General features: G+C 38.4%; 1 protein-coding gene across 3 annotated transcripts in view; it reads left to right on the top strand.

Annotated features, from left to right (window-relative positions):
- The window catches only part of LOC121382720 (golgin subfamily A member 7-like), a 28,745-nt gene extending 17,727 nt beyond the window's left edge, over positions 1-11,018 (top strand). For all 3 annotated transcript variants that reach the window (XM_041512272.1, XM_041512271.1, XM_041512273.1), the window contains 2 exons: positions 1,970-2,071; positions 4,918-11,018. In XM_041512272.1, the coding sequence (XP_041368206.1) occupies positions 1,970-2,071; positions 4,918-4,956 (141 nt within the window). In that variant the 3' untranslated portion in view covers positions 4,957-11,018. The remainder of the gene's footprint in view (positions 1-1,969; positions 2,072-4,917) is intronic.
- Positions 11,019-21,175: the final 10,157 nt, after the last annotated feature.

Here is a 21,175-nt window from a genome sequence, read left to right as displayed (position 1 = left end):
CATTTCTGGGTCCTTACCCAGATTTCTCAGTCTCTCATGTATCAATTTTTAACAACTAAATGACTGTTAATTGATAAACATTAACTGATATATAAATTGACACAGTTCATTCCTTTGAGAGCAAAAACAAACAGCGCTAACAATTAACAAGTTACGCAGACTGAAAAAAAAAAAAAAAAATGTTTTATTTAATGACACACTCAACACATTATACTTACGGTTATATGGTGTCACACATATGGTATATAGAGAGAGGAAACCCGATGTCGCCACTACATGGACTACTCTTTTTTATTAGCAGCAAGGGATCTTTTATATGCAACATCCCACAGACAGGATAGTACATACCACAGCCTTTGAAATACCAGTCGTGGTGCACTGGCTGGAACGAGAAATAGCCCAATGGGTCCACCAACGGGGATCGATCCCAGACCGACCTCGCATTGAGCAAGCGCTTTACCACTGGGCTACGTCCAGCCCCCTTACCAAGACTGTGTCTGTAATTAAGTGTTACGTAGCGAGGCTCTCCACCAGTGACCAACGCTGACTAGCGAGGCTCTCCACCACTGACAAACGCCGACTAGTGAGGCTCTCCACCACTGACCAACGCCGACTAGTGAGGCTCTCCACCACTGACAAACGCGACTAGCGAGGCTCTCCACCACTGACAAACGCCGACTACCGAGGCTCTCCACCACTGACCAACGCCGACTAGCGAGGCTCTCCACCACTGGCCAACGCCGACTAGCGAGGCTCTCCACCACTGACCAACGCCGACTAGCGAGGCTCTCCACCACTGACCAACGCCGACTACCAAACACAGGATCATTTCAGTCTGCTTAGTTGGCGATCTATTATTCTCTAATTATCAATTTAATCCTCGACAGCCGAGACCACCCGAGACCGGCGCCCTTCGCTTGATTAACATGATTAACAATACATTCGTCTTTAAAATACTCTTGGCACCGACAGTTTGATCAATCCACACACGTTGAGTTTTAGAGGTGCATACTCTATTAAATCTTTATGGCGGGACCAAAGAATTAGGTCGAGAGATTGAGTTTATCGAGTTTTTGAACTTTGAGTTTTTGAAGGTCGTTATTACTAGGTTGTATAGCAACTCGGCTGGGACTGTCGCTTCAGATGGAGAGATCGAAGTTTTCGAGAGACCGAAGGTGGAGTGATTGAAGTTTGACTCTACTTTGTTTGATGTTTTATGCCAAACAGGTTGCAGATGTAGTGTTTTTGTCTTGCATTTTTTATGAAGTAAAAAGGCAGGATAAGGAAGTTACTTTTCTGATGGCAGCAACAGCATCAATTTTGCACTAAAGTTTAACCTTAAAGTTTTTCACTAAAATAATTTTATTACAAATTATAAGTCACTGAAACTTGGTTTATAGCTGCACCTGTGGATGCTTATCACAGTGCACCAAAAATGTTTGTTAGGTAAAACATTTAATTCCGCTGAATTTTTATTTATATTATAATTTAAAAAAAACATTTCTTTAAATGTTTATACATTTGCAATATTACTTGATTTCATCTTGTATTATTTACACCAAGGACTACAAAACTTGAGAGAAATAACTTGTTTAAACATTCATTTATTTAATCTTAGGGTGGGATGCAGCCCATTGGTAAAGCGCTCGCTTGATGTGTGGTCGGTTTGGGATCAATCCCCATTGGTGGGCACATTGGGCTATTTCTCATTCTAGCCAGTGTGCTACGACTGGTATATCAAAGGTTGTGGTATATGCCATCCTGTCTGTGGGATGGTGCATATAAAAGATCCCTTGCTACTAATGGAAACATTTGTGGGTTTCCTCTCTAAGACTATGTCAGAATTACCAAATGTTTGACATCCAATGGTCGATGATTAATAAATCAATATGCTCTAGTGGTGTCGTTAAACAAAACAAACAAACTTTAATCTTTGTTTTTAATATCCTTTGCACTATTTTCTTTTCAGTGCTTAAAGAAAATAAACCGGTACATTGAAGAAGAAAACAAGAATGTATTTGTTCCACGAGGACTCATGTTGATAGATCCTGTGGAACGGGGCTTGAGAGTTGTATCCTTGACTGGTTGTTGCACTCACTGCAAGGAAAGGAATATTTATTTAACAACACCGCAACACATTTTAATCTATAGCTGTTAGGTGTCTCTTGTATGGTTATTTTAATATTTGGACAGGAGAGGGAGGGGAGTGGAGAGAGAAAGTGGGAGAAAGAAACGGGAGGAGAAAGAGATGAGAAATATGATAGACTACTTGTACCAAAAACCAGCTAAGTATCTGTTATATTTCAATCAGTGCCCGACAGTGGGTACATCATTTCATTTCAACTTATTTTTGTGCTTATATCCAATTAAGGTTCAAGCACGCTGTCCTGGGCACACACCTCAGCTATCTGGGCTGTCTGTCTAGGACAGTGAGTTAATTGTTGGTTAGTGGTTAGTTAGAGAGAAGAGGGTGTAGTGGCCTTACACCTACCCATCGAGTCCTTAAGAACTCACTCTGGGTTGGAGCCAGCACCGGGCTGCGAACCCTGTACCTACCAGCCTGTAGTCTGATGGCTTAACTACTATGTCACCGAGGCCGTTGATGTTTATATTAAGTCTATGATGTGTTGTGACCTATCTATGGAAAAGTACATATAAAAGATCTCTTGCCAGTGTTTTGGGTATGGCACTATATAATTGAATGCAACCACAGTCAACAGGGGGTATGGGGTGGGGGGCCTCTCCCAGAAAGAAAATGGGTTGCGATTGGAGAGACAAGGACTGGGATGTGGAGGTGGACAGTGAAAGAGGTTAAAAGATAGGAGTTGCCAGATAAGGAAGAAATGAGATGGAATTCAAAGGAGAGAAAGGAAAGGGGGGCAGTAGGATAAAAGAAGAAAAAAAGGTTTATGGTTAGGGTGAATTTTGTCAAAAGGTTAACTTGAAAAAATTAAATCTGCCAAAACTTTTGGTATGGCGCCATACCCGTTTTACCATCTGGCAGAAACCCTGCTTGTTCAAAGTTTTCTCTCAACTGTCACAATAACCAGATAATAAGACATGAAATGAGTTACAATTTTAAAGAGTCCTGTGACTATAGGTTTCATGTCTGTCCATCTGTCCCACATATACAAGTTTGACTTTCATGATGATTACCAATTTTTGACAGAATTATTGCCCTTGAACTTAGGAGGTACATGAAAAAACAATTATCTCCTGTTTTTTGGTTTTGGCAATGCCTCAAGATATTAAGCTGGAATTTTGTGTCTAGCTTTATCATGTTCTGTTACTACACATTAAGTTTGACTTTGATGGCAATTTACCCATTTTGTACAGAGTTATGGCCCTGGAACTAACAAATATGAAAATGTGTTTGACCCGGTAGCAGTATGTTCAGAATGCTTGTTGAATATGCCTTTCCTTTGCATTTAAACAGTAACTTACATGGAACTAGTAGCGATGATTTTCATCCAAATTGACGTGTGTAATTATTTTTAAAATACCATATACGCAAATATTTTTGCGGCTAAAATAAATTGTGATTGGGCTTTCATTTTACATTTTTGTGAGAGTGTCCCCGGATAATAAAATCAAAATTACCCACATTTCATTTGCCCAACTCTTTTCAATGACAATTTCACGTACACACTTGGACATGTTCACCATGCTGTCAGTGAGATGTCATTGTTTTATGTATGTCTGATAAGACATGTTATCGATGGAACACGCACATGCGATACAGAAAATTTAAAAACGCAAATATCACAAGAAATAACTTTTAATTATTGGTGGTACCCACAAACTTCCATTCAAGGTTACAAAGAAAACAAACAAAACTGAGATTACCTAACAACAGACTTAAACCCAATTGTGTGTCACTTCAGTGAAATCCACGTGACCATACAGGTTTACAGAACCATGTGACCTTGTGGATAATTTGGCGGTAAAGACAAAGTGCATACAAAACTCGGTATAAATTTAACAGGTACTTCTGACTGTTTGATTCTGATATGGGTTGGGCATGTAGAGATAAGACTATATTATAAGATAAATAATGTAAATATTTTGAACGTTAACATATATACACATCCATGGTCAATCTGAACATTTTACTGTGTTTCGTCATTTTCAGCTGTATTATACTAAATCAGAAATAAGTTCTATGATAATTAAATTCGCTATCAATGTGTTCGTGATTTTCGCGGTATATTTTATTTGTGAACATATTTGCGTATACGGTAGAGTCTAAACTTGAAGACAGTCACATTTCGTACCCTTGTTTTTGCTTCATACATAATAAATGAAACATGTCCAATGGTAATGTTTTGTTTTGATATATTTGTCAAAAGGTACTTTTTATTGCTTTCATCTTTTAAAACTTAAAATTAATATTGTGTCCAGAATTATGAAAAATAAAACATTTGACAGGGGTCAAGGTTAGTAGACCAGTTTTTATTTAATGTGGCGAAGCATTGTAATAATATAGCTTATTTTGAATTTGAATGACGTCAGTATTCCAATGGCATCACTTTGCATCTCCTTAAAATAACCATAAACTGGGTACATGATGTTTCCATTTTAAGAATGCTGGAAAAATTCCAGTGCAAAATTGTTGTTAAATGTTTTATGTTTGGACATTACTAATGCACCTGAATGTGTTTGAAGAAAATCTTGTGATTAAAAAATTGTACCTTTTATGAAATATGGATTTCAAGTGAAATTACGGTAAGATATTCTATATTTATTGTGTATGAAGCCAAAACGAGGGTGTGAAAAGTGACTGTTATCGACGTTAGTATTCAAGCTTGCATTGTGTATTTTTTAACAAGGATAATTTTATGGCTTTCAACTAGCTTTATATTGTTTGTAACATTTCACATTTACAGTTGTTTATGTTTCCTTGACAATTCTCCTCAGCTGGAGATTTGCATTTTGAATGACACAAACCGCCGCTAGTGCGAGATTTACATGCAGTATGGAGCGCCATCATCATCATTATGGAATTCATCTCAACACCCGCCAGGCCAAACACTGGGACATCATCGAGGAAGCTTTATTTATCTAGAAGTCGGCCAAAACAAAATGAGGACTTGTCTCAAGTGTTCAAATAATCACAACAAACTTTAATACAGCTGTTTTTTATTTCAGCAAGATTATTCCTCAGACATTTCATCAACACAGGGTTGATACAGTTGTTGAGAGGAATAGATGAACTCCTTAGCAATTCAGTCAAAAGTGTTATTGGTATGAAAAACATTTAGGGAGGGTTTGGGGAGGGTTAACTTGAGTGATTCAGTATTTTAAATATTGAATTAGTTCCACTGTGCCTGTGTCTTACCTGTGGCAAGTTTATTTGGAGACTCAGATTTCTAGATGGCTTTCATTAACAGACTTGCCATGAGCAAGGAGAGAATAATATTTCTCCATGTGTCAAACAATAGAAAATGTGCATCACCAGTTACAGCAATGTATATAATGTCCGAAATTTAGCGCTTGAGAAAAAAAGGTTATGCACAATTTGATTTGTGTAAGCACCAAGCAAACAAAACTGTCTTATTGATATTGTTAGTGGCCTCTCCATGGTTATTCATTGTTTGAGGTGGCAAGGGCTCACAATATTAAGGAAGCTATTCAGCATGCTAAGTGTTATATTTACTGACCTCTCGACAGACATGTGAGTAAAAGCAAACTGGTAGGGCTAGTCCTGGTAACGGTGAGTGCAAACAATTCTTATTCTTTCTTAATGACAACCCAATTTTGTAATATGGCAAACTTGAAATGGCAAAATAAACAATAATTAACTCTTTTCTTAAATATTGGACTGTGTTAAAATAAAAATATATGGTTTTAAATTAATATACAAAAAAAAACAAAAAAAACACACACCAACAATCAAACCGTATATATTTTTTCTTTGATGATGGCGATATATTACCCGGTTAATCATGAGATATATGTGATAAAAACTGTCTTCATCCTTTAATAATGGCAAGATAAAGTTCATTTTATGAATGTATCTAGCTTGACATAGTGGCTGGATACAGTATGGTTCTTCAGTCTTGAATGTAGCTAAATGCCTGTATTTAACCTCAGCTAATAACTATTTAAGTGCTAGGTATCATTATATGTTTTGCATACTAGTGCCCTATATTCCGCTGTGTATAAGGAAAGATCAAATCCAGGGACCAATTGTTTAAATGCTAGTTACCTTAAATTTTCAAAATAAAGGACTGAATCAATACAAATAATAATTGAAAAGCATGTTGAAACTAAAGGTATCCATGCATGATCAAATCTAAAGTTTATTTTGCAAAAGTAATTAAAAGGAAAATATTAGATTAACCCAGGGTTAATTAAACAACTATGCTTGAGCAACTGGGCCCTGAATAAGCCATACATTTTTAAAGCCTGTATCCAGTTGTTCATGATCATAATAATTATGGTGGCATAGAACCTATGTACATAATAATTATGGTGGCATAGAACCTTTGTACCTGACCACTTCACTGCAGAGTTAATCTGGTATTAAGGGATCAGTTAATCTGCTTTGAAGATTCTCGTTAATCTGGTATTATAGTTGCAAGTCCCACTATAAACAAAACTTGCAACAACTCAAGAAGCAAACAAATATGAAACCTCACCATTTGACTAGACCATCTGGCATGTAGTGTGCTTGGGTAATATTGTGTTTGAAATAGTAATCGATATTTGAAATCAAATATCAATAAGTATGGATGGAACTGTAAAACAATGTCAAACTGTCCACCATGCCCAGGCATGAGATTGTATCAAGATTTGTTTTTAGCAGTTCCTCCAGATTTCTATGTTTGACTTTGTTCCTGTCTTGTAAATTAGGGCCATACTTAGTTTGGGGTGGAGTGAGGGATAGGGTAGCAGTAAAAAAAAAAAAAAGTATCGTGGAGTGTAATAGAGGGTTTCCTCTAGGTAGATAAAAATGGCACTTTTAAAAGACTTTTCATATTGTGGGGAGGGGAGCAGAAACCGCCATAGCTTCTACTAGGTATGGTCCTACAAATGTCTTTTTGCCTTGAAAATGTAAGAAATCTGACAACCCCTGCAGTTGCCTACGGCAATAGGCAATGCCGTGGAGATTGCTGTGGAGTTTTCATTTTCCACAGCACTTTTTTTTCCTTGGACTACCATGTATTCTTGGGGGTTTTCAGTGGATTTTTGTTTTGTTTTTTTTTTGCCGTGGACCTTTTCTTCATTGCTGGGGTTGTCTGAACGTTTATTGTTTTACCGTAATCTTAAGAGATGTCCTAAAATGACCACGTCTTATACGGTTGTGACTTACGGAACACATGCTAATGTTGTAAACTCACTCATTATTACATCATGGAATCGGTGGAGAACATTATATTTTTCTATTTTCAGTTTGGTATAGTCAATTATTTTCAATAATTAAAATGTTTTCTGGTTGGTCCGATGCTGTTTTTAACTTTACGTAGTGTTTTAAGAATTTAATGGATCTTCCAATACTAATCAGATAGTACAGATGGATAACAAATTGGTTTTAATAACCAAACTCTAATTTGATTAGCATTGTTAAAGAATCCTTTTATTTTAGTGTATGTTGTTTGAAAAAAAAAGGTGACTTAAAAATTATAGATGGAATTTGATGCTAGGCCTACTATAGGCTTTAATGAATACCTCGTGTTACAACCACCTGTCTTTAGGGGACACCATATACATATAAATGTGTGTTATAAATTGTATGGAAATAAGGCTAGCTTATAAAGCCCATTTAATATCCTTTTTATTTGGGGGGTCAGATTTTACTAGTTTGCTTCCTGAATTTTATAGAATGATTTATATTAAACAACCATAAGAAATGGCCATTGTGGTGTTGACATCTGTGTAATGGGTTTGGAGTAATCATAAGGTCTAAAACTAGTTACTTATCGAGTTACATGTGGAGGTAAATGTCTACAACTGCAATATTTTGAGAGGTCCCTGAGAAATTGAATAGATTATTTTAAAAACACCTCTAAGAAAGTAATTCAACGGAACAGGCCAGATTCGATCTGGTTATTATAATCAGTCAGAATATTTCTGTATTTTTGTACATAGAAGATGTATTTATTTTTAAATTGTCTATCTTTTTTCCTTCTTTTTTCCTTTTATGTATCCATTTTATTGCATATGTTCATTCATTTATAATTAATGTTACATATGTCATTTTAACATGTCCTCTGTCAGTTTCAACAATAAGTCTTCTTCATCACATTTATATATATATATTGTGCATTTATAATTGAAAGTCCCAGTTGATCATTGTTTATATGTTTCTTCCACTGGTGTAAACAATGTGACCTCAGCATATGTGACCCCTGCATATTCATAAACAAATTGTGTTTCATAGCATTATGATTATCAAAATAGCAATGGACATGACACCACATTATACAAACTGGGTCTTTCTGGTTTTCTTTTCACTCTTTTTGCCTTACTGTTGGAGAGACATACGTGAATATATTACTTATGCGTAAATCATCAACCAATCAGTTTTGTTGTGTAGTACTGGTGTTTCAGTGAACTGGATTGAAAGTTTTTCATTGTTTTCACATACGTGTATTAGTCACTGTGAGCAGTGTGTATTAGTCACTGTGAGCACTGTGTATTAGTCACTGTGAGCACTGTGTATTAGTCACTGTGAGCACCGTGTATTAGTCACTGTGAGCACTGTGTATTAGTCACTGTGAGCACCGGCTTTTATTACTCTCTAGCTTTAAATTGATACAAGTTACTACACATAGTTTTATTTGTACATTTAACAACCGGCCAGCTATTGGTACGTTTGTTTTCAATTTTGCAGACATTTTTCAATTTTTGTTGTGATTGGAGAAGTCGGAAAGTGAGATGAGAGATGTTTAGGTCCATGTTTCTCAAACTAGATCTGTTTGGTTTATACATGTTGAGATGTATGTAGATGTACCAATGTATGTTCATCACATTACATGTTAAAAATACTCTGGAGTTTTACGACTTTTTAGTAGTTACCAAACAAAAAGTGTTTAAAAACATGATTTAATTCTTTTTAATAGAATTACAGTGTAGATTAATTATGAACATTGACATTAACAGAATTTTATACTGGGGAACCAACATTTAGCAGTGGGGGGGGGGGGGGGGGGGGGGGGGGAGCAACCACTATATATAAGTAGTGTTATGTGACAACAAAAATGTAGAAGGTGTGAGGGAGAAACAAAAGAGATGTTTGGCTATGCAAGTGATTATGAATTTTAATATCCAAATTTACGGGGTTTTTTTTTAAATTTAATAAATTTAACTGAAAATTTAATTTAATAAAAAAAAAATGTTAACATGCATTGAGATGAACATAATAAGTGAAACTACAAGTGATGCCAAATCAGCTTATTATTGGTGAAACTCTTTATCCTGCAGAGTTCTGGTTATTATTTATTTTGTGCATCACCGATGTCAACTAAGTCATTTTAAATCTTTCTCTTCATATCGATCTATTCTGATGTTTTGTGTAATAATATTTTGCCAGTAATAATTTCACTTATCATAATCAGAATACAAACCACAAAATATTTTGGGCTCACATGCAACATGTAAATAATTAATGCAAGTCGGCAGAATGGATTTTCATGTAACCTTGGATGGGATGGGAACTCTATTAACATGTCCATATTCACTGAAGTTTCAGGCACGCCCATCCCGGATTTAGCCTATGTCTTCGCCAATGACCAATACCGAGGCAGGAGGGACATTTAATTATTAATTTGGCTACCGACAGCGCGAGCCCTGGATGTTCAGTGTGTGGGTCTTTTGGGAAGGGGGTGTTAGGATAGAAATTACTGATTGCCAACTTAAGTGTACTTTTAAAAAGTGCTTCGCCTATCGTTTATTCAGTTAAATGGTACAGTTGATTCTTCTTTGATCGGCCTTGAAGCTTGAATGCTAAGCATGGGAATCTCGTTATGCGTAGGTGCCTTCCTGATGGATTAGCGGTCCCAGTAGATGTGGTAAAATTACAAAACACCAATTGTGAGCAGACGACTGGTCCATTGTTAGGTATTTAGGAAGTGTTTTACCTGTCATAGTAATTAGGTGTGCTTGATATACTGGTACACAAGTTGTTTGCAAGAGGTAGTCGACTGACACGCTTGTACATGTGAAAATTGTTTTTCTAAAGCACTTCAAATCAAGGCATAGCGGCAATTGATTTAAGGCACTTCCACGCCGTCAAAGCGCTTACTTTACGGACCAAGGCGTGTCGGGCCGCTACATCTAACAGCCCTGGGGAAATAACAATTATTTTGGTATTTAACGACTTTCTGGGGAGGTGTAAAACCATCACACAAAGTTCTCTGACTACCCAACACACGACGACAAACCACTGACCATCTGTCCTGTACAGACAGCCCAGATAGCTGAAGTGTATGTCCAGAACAACGTGATTGAACCTAAAGTGGATATACCGGTAAGCACAAAATACATTTAAAATAAGAAATAATTTGAGAATAGTAAATCAAATACACTATCATGTGAGCCATAGCTTTCTTGTGTTGGTTTGTGTAAGTGATAGTAAAAAATATAGATTTAATTCTCATTGTTGTAGTATCAGAATCGTTGAACAGTACTATTGCAGACATCTTGTATTTTCATCTCAATCATGAAACTGTTATTACAAGATAACACGATATTGTATTAAAAATTTAGTGGTTCTTTCTCAAATTCAAAACATTTTCGCCTGTCCCTCTATGACATATATAAATTTAGTGTATGTATATTTGTTAGATAGTGCTGTATGAATATTTTGCTTGTGTGTTTGCATAACTGTCATATGTCTTTCGTGAACATCTATTTTTATTTGGGGTGGGAGGGATACATTGTATTTTGATCAGTGTGTGTGTGTGTGTGTGTGTGTGTGTGTGTGTGTGTGTGTGTGTGTGTGTGTCTGGGTAACATGTGACGTGATCTGTGATTTATTTTTGTGCTGGCACTCAATAAAAGCTTTTATTGTGTCATAAGCCTTGTTACAGTTTTTAATTGTAGTGAATGTATGTCACTTTAATAACTCCACAGTACATTATTTAGCTATATCATTATTATATTTCAGTTGTCTGCCAGTGTGTGTGTGTGTGTGTGAGAGAGAGAGAGAGAGAGAGAGAGCGAGAGAGAGAGAGAGAGAGGGGGGGGGGGGACGTTTACGGTTATATGGCGTCAGGAAAGGGAGAGACAGAGAATAACCTGTCTATACCGGCTACTCCTTCAAAAACGTGGGGGATGGGGGGGGGGGGCGGGTAACTGCCTCCTAGTGCTGAAGAAAAAACTCCTATTCTGGCAAAATGTGCTAACCTGAGACCTTTTTGCAATGTATTTCCACCTTCTACCCTCAGCATTAGTTGTAAAAATGCATACCGGTAGTGATTCGTTTGCAACGCTATATAGCTGTTTGGTAGTAATGCTAATATGAATACATGTGGCATTTTTGTTTAGTTCGGCAAAACCCAACCTACGCTTATGATCCAACTTGTTGGTCATCCTTCATAAATCTTAATGAGGTTAAAAAAAATTCGGACAGTAGGTAATGCAAGAAAGGACCAAAGATAGGAGTCTTAGACGTTTTACGCCAAGGTGCTGCGTCCCCAACCCTTATAAAATTATGAGCTTACGGTGGAGACAACGCCCCTCTCTTTACTCAATCCTTCCTCTTATTACAATGTTTTCCCTCTACTATATTGATTTATATTACCACTGACGTCACAAACCGTTTGCACGGTACAAAAACACTGGGAGGGAGACTATGGAAAAATGGCCAAAATTCCAAAATACATTTCATTCCACTGGCCGGAAATTTAAATTGTCTTTAGCCGATGGCATGTATACAAAGAATTAGCATCCAAACATTGGGATAACACAGCCGGGTCGACCGCAATAACTGTTTGAATGCTTAAAAGTTAAGGACCACACAGATATTGAGAGAGGAAACCCGCTGTCGCCACTCCATGGGCTACTCTTTCGATTAGCAGCAAGGGGTCTTTTATATGCACCACCCCACAGACAGGGTAGTACATACCACGGCCTTTGATGTACCAGTCGTGGTGCACTGGCTGGAACGAGAAATAGCCCAATGGGCCCACTGATGGGGATCGATCCCACATCGAGTGAGGCTGTACCACTGGGCTATGTCCCGCCCCGATTTACTTCATGCTTCCTTGCCTAAAGGTAGGCCTATGATGTTAAACTGAAAAAACAACAACAACAACCGAAAATACCAACAAGTTTTGATATTCTGTACTATCTCAAAGTATGGCGTTACTTTTTTATAATTGTAAAACAACTACACATATTTATTTATTTTGCTACACCACCCCCACCCCTGTACATACCTCCTAAAGTTGTACAGGGGCCCCCGAGTACAGAAAATGTAGAGTTTTCACACTGATGATTCTGTTGCTTGGAATGTGCCTTGTAATTTGTCATTTATAGGGTTTTCAGGGTCAATGAGCACGTGTACGTGGCGAAATAAAATCTTAGAAACTTTTAATATGACGGAAATCAACGACAGTGGCATAACATTCAATATGCAGGCCCGTAGAACCCGCCCCCCCCCCCCCCCCCCCCCCCACACACACTAGTGAGCCTTTATTATTATTTTTTTGTTTGTTTTGTTTATCACATTAATGTTTTTGTCATTGTAACCAAAATCTGATATAGAGTTTGTACCGATCCATCAGTGCCCCCCCCCCCCCCCCCCACACACACACACACACACTCCCGAAGTCGTTCCTACGCGCCTGGTATGGGGCCACAGATAAGCATATTTAAAACAACATGTGACTTGTATGTCGTTTTTGTTATTTCACGGTGCCTAAATGCGTTCCTGGCTCCGTATTCATAAACGTACTTAAGTCAATGTATGATACTTATTTATGTACTTTAAGTATGTATTTAGGTATCATACATTGACTTAAGTACGTTTATGAATACGGAGCCTGGGGTCTAAAGTGCATTTTGACATTTCCCTAATGATCGGTAATTCAAGATGGTTGCCCAATAGGCCTACCACAAGACTGTCTTCGGCAAGGAACTGACATACTCAAGTGAATTACTTCAAATATATTCATACTATTATTACTGGAATCATCAATTTCTTTACACCAGTCCTGCAAATCTTTAGCAATTTTCACCTAGGTAGTAGTGTTCACCCTTCATTGAACTCATTTAGACTGACATTTGCAGCTGACGCCATCTAACTACTATTTGAGATTAGCAGAATATTAAATGCCCATAGGTAATTCTTTATGTTTTTTCTTGGACGGAAAATATTATCTGTCTTAGGGACGAAAAGTGCTGAAAGTGTGATGCTCTGACATAACACACTTCTAGGAACATTCGGTTTATCTTAGAATCTTAAGTACTGTAAAATACTTTATTTTCGCGGGATCAAGTACTTATGAAGGAAAACCATACAAAACGTAGTAGTGTTTATTTTCTTATAATATATTTTCTGTACTGTATTTTTTATTAGTTTTAAGTATTGCATTGTTACTACTAGTCCTGTGCAATGGAAACTAACGAGATCTCGAGTATGACTGAACGAGACTACATTCTCTCTCTCTCTCTCTCTCTCTCTCTCTCTCTCTCTCTCTCTCTCTCTCTCTCTCTCTCTCTCTCTCTCTCTCTCTCTCTCTCTCTCTATTAATACTCAATTTTCGTCAGCCTTTAATTTCGCGTGGAATTTATTTTCACGAATTTTATTCAAACGCGAAAATAAAGTATTTGACAGTATTTGAGTCCTCAATGTATTTGTCTACTTGTTCACTTGGTGTAAACACCATGAATTTGACCACACAGCCTGGAACAAGGCCATTGGCGTACGGGCTACCATTTTTGTAGAGAGCAGGCTGGCTTTTGCACGAAGTAAACGGAAATGCCCGAATATGCATAACAACATTTATTCATACTAGCATTACTACCAAACAGCTATATAGACATTTTTACATGGTTTACAACTAATTTTGAGAGTAGATGATGGAAATATATGATAAAAAGGTCTTAGATTATCACATTTTGCTTGAATACCTAATTTGTGCTTGAATTTGAGGTTTTGCTCCAGCACTAGTGGGGAAGTTGCACACACACACACACACACACACACGCCGCACGCCCCCGTCTCGTACGCTTATGAGTATGGTAAAGGAATTTGATGCTCGCATTTCTCCTAATGAGAACGCCTGTGTGTCGGAAGAACGAACGATTCAGTCAGAAAACACTGACATGTACCTTTATCATCATTTTGGGGGAGTTTAAAAAAAAAAAAAAATACCGTCAATTTCCTGCAGAATTGTCCCCATTACCAGTACCAGAAAAAAAGCAGTCTGGCCTTCAGATGAACCCCTGTACTCAATCTCATTAAAATTAGCTCCACTATTACATGTGGATCTAACAGCAGCCCGTTGGATCTCATGTCCAGTTGACCTTTTATTCGACCAATCAAAACCTTACTTGCAAAATCATGCCAGTGATTTGAAAAGAATTTGAAAACATTCGGGATTATGCCGAGGGTATACGAAATGATTCGGGTGAATTACGAAGTATGCTGGAAACTAATTTCAATATAAAATTTTATATAAAATTCGTTTCAAGACGAACCCCCCCCCCCCCCCCCCCCCCCCCCCCAAACTGTGATGGTATAGCCATAAAATCTGTTTATACTAGTATACAATCCAGAGTTTATTACTGCACTTTTGCCCCTGCTTTTTAATGTTGAAATAGACCAACAAGATCGCCTACTGCATAAATAGTCTCGTCCGATATTTTTAGAATTTGTATGCTCCCGAATAACGCTATAAACGGCGAAGTGTAATTGGTCGATGTTTGAATTGTTATGTATAGATGAAATGTCACACAATGCTGTTAGATCTACCAAGGTAGAGCTAATTTTAATCAGATTGCCCTGTACTGAAGGAGAAACTAATCGCCCCCCCCCCCCCCCCCCCCCCCCCCCCCCCCCCCCCCCCCCCCCCAAAACCCGGCAACTCTCAGTGCATTTCTTCAAGCCACTGGGGTCCTTGTCTGAGCTTTCGAAGAAGAAGAAAAAAACATTGTAGGGTTATTCTCCATTAACTGTAGCAACCAATAAAGTATGAATGTTGAAAAATAAATATCTTCTGAGAATGTTAAAAGTGACCTGCCTGCATAGTCTTAAATTGTCTGTAACTATTTAAAAATAAATTCCCCTGTAAAGAGTCACCCTTTTAACAGTGGCGGATGTTGAACTAAGGAAGTCGTACTGATAACGTACGTGACCCGTCATGCCCTCCTTAGGAATTGTACCCTATAAATATACAAATTGGTCATGTTAGGAAGTGAACAAAATACATTTTCTGAACAAGAAGAAACATCTTTAATGAAATCAACTTGAAAAATACAACTTTCTTTACTAATTTGTTCAAGATCGATGTTTGTAATAACACACTCTGACTACATTTTTATGCACAGATTGATACCTTATGTTCCAAACTGCATAGAATTGGTGACAGACTTGCTCCAGGTAAATTTCACAGTTTATCTGCACCTAACAAACACATGAAATAACACAAAAGGGAAGTATACTACTCAGAAGTGTTCACTTATTATTGACAACTGTATCAAAAGAAGAGGTACGGATAACGTACGTGACGTTAAATTAGGATATGGTCGTTTGTAAAAGTTTCTTGCAATCTGTTTACATTTACTAACAAAACTATCCATCACCATGACCTAGGCTAACATGTAGAATGATAATCTACCGAATCATGTGCATATTGCCCATTTAATTAATGAATGTCACTGAAAATATGCCTGTAATACAAGTAAATTATTCATAAATTGATTTTTTGACCAACAAGTAAGTGCTTAAAATAAAACAATTCTAACAAAACACGTACAGGGTTATCTCCCCTAACTATGACATATATAAGATACCAGCACATTATCTCCAAAGGACACACGAACGGTGTATCCTCACAACATCTGAGGATAACGTATGTGACTCGGTTTGGTTTAAAATGATTGTTCCATAGTGCCATCCACATGTTCAAAGAATAACGTCATGGTTAGGCCCTATGTAATTCAATCCCTTTAATCCAAACCAAGTACCTTCATTATAGCGTCCCACTCACACGGTCTCCACGGCAGGGCCAGATACTGTCGCAGCCGGCATGGTTGGAGGAGGGGTAGTTTGTGTGACCTCCACGGCAGGGCTACTTGTAGATACTGTCGCAGTGGGGGGGGGGGGGGGGGGGTTAGTTGGTCTTTATGGGCTATATGTAGTGAACTATCAGTACATGCAAAAATATCTAATGAATCTCTAGCATACCTGATGTATTTAAGAATAAAATCGGGGTCCAAACATGTGCGCCATGCAGACGACAATTTTGCCCGTCGATGTTGTATCTAAAATGTTGATTCAGCCTGGAATGCAGACTAATGGATGTCGGATAACGTACGTGACAGTTTCGTACGTGACATTTGCAGTAAGAAGGGCCTGTAGTCATACATGCACTACATTTTATCAGCATTTCTCTGCTTGTGCCCTTGTACATCTCAGAAACTCCAAGCCAAACTATGTATTAATGCGCTCAAGTGTCTACTTTTGTAAGACGGGAACGTTCGTACGTGACACCCTTACAGACACGGTCCAGTATTATGGATTAATTGTCTTTCTGCATCTCTAATGTACATTTTTCAGAGGAAGGATAAGCAGATACACATAATTAAGTATATTTACCAGAATTTAGTCATTAATCCCAATCGATCTAGGCCGTCAGGCCTACGTAGTTTCCTCTTTCAAATTGGATAACGTACGTGACCTAGAATTTGCGACATGATTTATTAGTGAATATTCCATAATTTAAGATGATTTTAAGTAGAGTAGACACATGTTTTGAAAAGGTGCCATGCTGTTGTGCTTACCCGAGTATAAAAACATACTTTAGAGGTAACAATCATGTATTTGTGATGCCCGTTTTATGCTGATCCTCATTTGCGACATGGGTATTTTTAAGGGTCGGCATTTTCCGACGGTCCTTTTGGAGGGAAAGGAGAGTAATGGCAGGTTCAATAATGACTCAAAAGTACAGGGAATGAACTAGACAACTCAAAAATAGTGTTTATTTTATAATACATTTAAATATTACTGTACAATCAAGAGGTCAAAGTGCTGCAACAACTATTTTTTACAGTTGTTACAGTTAAAGAAGAATGACCCTGTAAGATGTTTTCTTCATCTTGCTTTCCTCAAAGAATTGCATAGTACAGAATATCTCATTTTGTTAGCCTTTTCTGTTACCGACTACACTACCACATGCTCACTAAAACAGCGGGGTTAAGTTCTGCCAGCCGTTTTTCGCTAACGCTTGTTATAGCGGTTTTTATACTACACATTATACAAATGACCACTGTGAGAACCAGTCCAAAGGTTTTCACACCAGGATTAGGCCTACGTTCAGCCAACTGTTTGTCGCTAGCACTAGCCAGCCTGGTTTTTACGCTAAACGTTAAATCAAATAATCACGTTAAATCAAAAATAAGTTCAGTCAAAAAAAAAGTTTGTTTTATTTAACGACGCCGCTAGAGCACATTGATTTTTTATCTTATCATCGGCTATTGGACGTCAAACATATGGTCATTCTGACACTGTTTTTTTTAGAGGAAACCCGCTGTCGCCACATAGGCTACTCTTTTTACGACAGGCAGCAAGGGATCTTTTATTTGCGCTTCCCACAGGCAGGATAGCACAAACCATGGCCTTTGTTGAACCAGTTATGGATTACTGGTCGGTGCAAGTGGTCTACACCTACCCATTGAGCCTTGCGGAGCACTCACTCAGGGTTTGGAGTCGGTATCTCGATTAAAAATCCCATGCCTCGACTGGGATCCGAACCCAGTACCTACCAGCCTGTAGACCGATGGCCTGCCACGACGCCACCGAGGCCGGTAAGTTCAGTCAACTACTTTCGCTAAATGTTAGCAAACTGTTTTGACTAGTTCTCGGAATGGTCAGTCGGTTTACTGCATAGCGTAAAAACTATTTTAGCGAACGTTAGCTACAAACGGATGGTTGGACCCTGACTCTCTCTCTCTCGCTCTCGCTCTCTCTCTCTCTCTCTCTCTCTCTCTCTCTCTCTCTCTCTCTCTTTTATAATGAAGTTTACACCCGACTGCCTGAATAGAAGCGTGTTTGTTGTGGGTTCTTCATGAAATATCGCGATGACATAACGTATTAATAAATAAACACCTCCAGTGACAGTCCACCGAGATCTGACGCGCTCACAGGCTTTGCTATTCTGTCACGCGGGCAATATTTACACAGGTCCCTGAGTACACGTCAAACAATATACTCCTGTACTTCTTTCCGACGATAACAGCCACAGTAATTGTGAGGGGGGATTTATATGTAAATTTAAAAAAAAAAAAAAATGTTTTATTTAACGACGCTTTCAACACATTTAATGTACGGTTATATGGCGTCAGACATGGTTAACAGGCCTTTTCCCAGGACTTTTTTACGGCGCTTACACATTTAGCATCATTATAACACAAACATCAAGCCAAAAGAAATGGGGTAGTGGGTTGAAAGCAGTTAAGTGTTTGCCTTCAATCCATCAAATCATGTTGGGGTTGTTTTGGGGTTTTTTGAAGAAGTTTTTTTTTTTTTTTTTTTTTTTTTTTGGGGGGGGGGTGTTAAAACGTTTTTTTTAAAATAACCCATCAATTCCCCACCCCCAACAATTTCATAATTTGCGCCATGTTGTTGCTGTTGATTTCAGCGTCGTGTTAAATGCTTGTTGTGATTTCTGCTTGTAAAATACCTAAGCTAAGGAGGGGAAACCCGCTGTCGCCACTTCATGGGCTACTCTTTTTGATTAGCAGCAAGGGTTCTTTTATATGCACCATCCCATAGACAGGGTAGGAAATACCACGGCCTTTGATATACCAGTCGTGGTGCAATGGCTGAAACGAGAAATAGCCCAATGGGCACACCGACGGGGATCGATCCCAGACCGATCGAGCATCGAGCGAGCGTTTTACCACTGGGCTACGTCCCGCCCCATATTTAAATAAAGGCCTAGCTATATCTTTTATTTTTTTTTATTGGAATTCATTTTGTTTTTCCATTCTGCATCTTATTTATGATTGCATGCTTGTGCGAGCTTGCGCACATGGCTGCAGACGAGGGAGCACGGATTTTAGCAGGAGGGGTCTAGGCTATGGCGACAAAAGTTTAAAGAGGGGTCGAGTCATGCTCCCCCAAACATATTACCCCCCCCCCCCCCCCCCCCCCCACAAAAAACAAAAAAACAACAACAACTCAAGCACGGCGGGTAATTCTGAATAAAAAATACTATCGGTAGTAAATCTTAAGACACAGATGAAATTTCCTTGTAGAATGCAAGAAATTGCATTTCAGGATATCTAGTTTTCAAAATTTTACGCCCTCGATCTCAGCCAAGTACCCCCCTCCCATGTCTATTTGCTTCCGCCGTGCCTGAAAAAAGGACATATTTTGCTTGAACAGGGGATGGGGTCAATCCCCGAAGCCCTGCCCTCCTGGTTTGTATGTTCACACGCGCACGTTCATATGATTCATATTCAGTTACTAAGTTATAATGTGAGAACAATACATAATATATAATAGGCCTACTGTTTGTTTGTTTTGTTTAACGACATCACTAGAGCTCATTGATTTATCAATCATCGGCTATTGGATGTCAAATATTTGGTAATTCTGTGAGGAAACCGGCTACCTTTTTATCATTAGTAGCAAGGTCTTTTGTATGCACCATCCCACAGAAAGGATAGCACATACAATTGCCTTTGGTATACCAGTCGTGGTGCACTGGCTGGGACGAGAAATTGCCCAGTGGGTTCACCAAAGGGGATCGATCACACACCGACAGCGCACCAAGCGAGCGCTTTACAACTGGGCTACATCCCTCCCCAATAGGCCACAACAGTCTTTTATGTAAAGGCAAATTTATTCATTCATTCGCTCGTTCGTTTCTTCGTTCGTTCGTTCATTTGTTTATTCATTCGTTTTCTAAAACACTATTGTCAACAAAGCATGAAATGTGACGTCAGTATTAGGCCCTATTGGTTTAACCTAATACCGAGTGCATTTCCTCTCGGGATTACGTCCCCTTATAAAAACATTTATGACATTAAGACATGTCAAGTTGCTTAGTAATATCAGACGGTTGATAGCGGAAATACGAGTTTAGTATGGCTGTCATTTTATTTGTATTTTGCATTGCTAAATGTGTGAAATTCTACAAAGGCTGTAACTATAATCTTTAAACTTGCAAATGTTAACGCTCGGTTCAAAACGTTCGTAATACACAATATTGATTTCGACAATTATTGCATTACAACTAGCTTTCGTGTTCTTCCGGAAATGAAGGGAGAATAATTTTTGTTTAACGACATTTCGGGACATTTAAAACTCAGGCCCGTAGCCATTGGGGAGTCGGGGAGTGGGGTGTCAGTCGCCCCCCCCCCCCCCCCCCCCCCCCCACTTACCGGTGGCTTTTTTTTTTTTAATATACCCCCGAATCCCCTTAAGCAACTCGGGCACATCGTGCCTCACCATAAGCCTAAACGACCCCTCCCCCTCTCAAAATCCTGGCTACGGGCCTAAAACTATATAGCAGCCACTTACCGACATTGTAGATAATATTAATAAAACTGATAAAAAATGTTTATCAACGCACCCGGGCACATTTAAGAAGTGTGACACCCAAAATGGAGTGTCACATCGCATTTAAAGTTTAAACTTTTTATTAGCGACACACGATGGCAAAATAAAACACCAAAATTCCAACAACAACCCTCCCCAAAAAACACAGAAAAAAAACACCCCAAATAAACAAAAAGAAAAACATTTTAATTTTCCGGTAAACCCTACATTGCGATGAACCTTTAATTAAAAAAAAACAACATAACTGTACACTAAATGTCATTACCTCGAAGTTCCTGATTTGGTACAATTCAACCATATCAATTATAAATGACGACAGTAAGGTATTCGGTCAGATTGTCTCTTTGAGCAGGGGAAGGCGTGAGAGGCATGATATTGACGATACCGAAACACACGAGGGTAATAACCTCTTTATCTTATACTCTCAAGCTTAATGCA

The sequence above is a fragment of the Gigantopelta aegis genome, chromosome 10 (genome assembly GCF_016097555.1).
Source record: "Gigantopelta aegis isolate Gae_Host chromosome 10, Gae_host_genome, whole genome shotgun sequence".
In the NCBI taxonomy this organism is placed as follows: Eukaryota; Metazoa; Mollusca; class Gastropoda; order Neomphalida; family Peltospiridae; genus Gigantopelta; species Gigantopelta aegis.
This window is presented reverse-complemented; position numbering and strand designations above follow the sequence as displayed.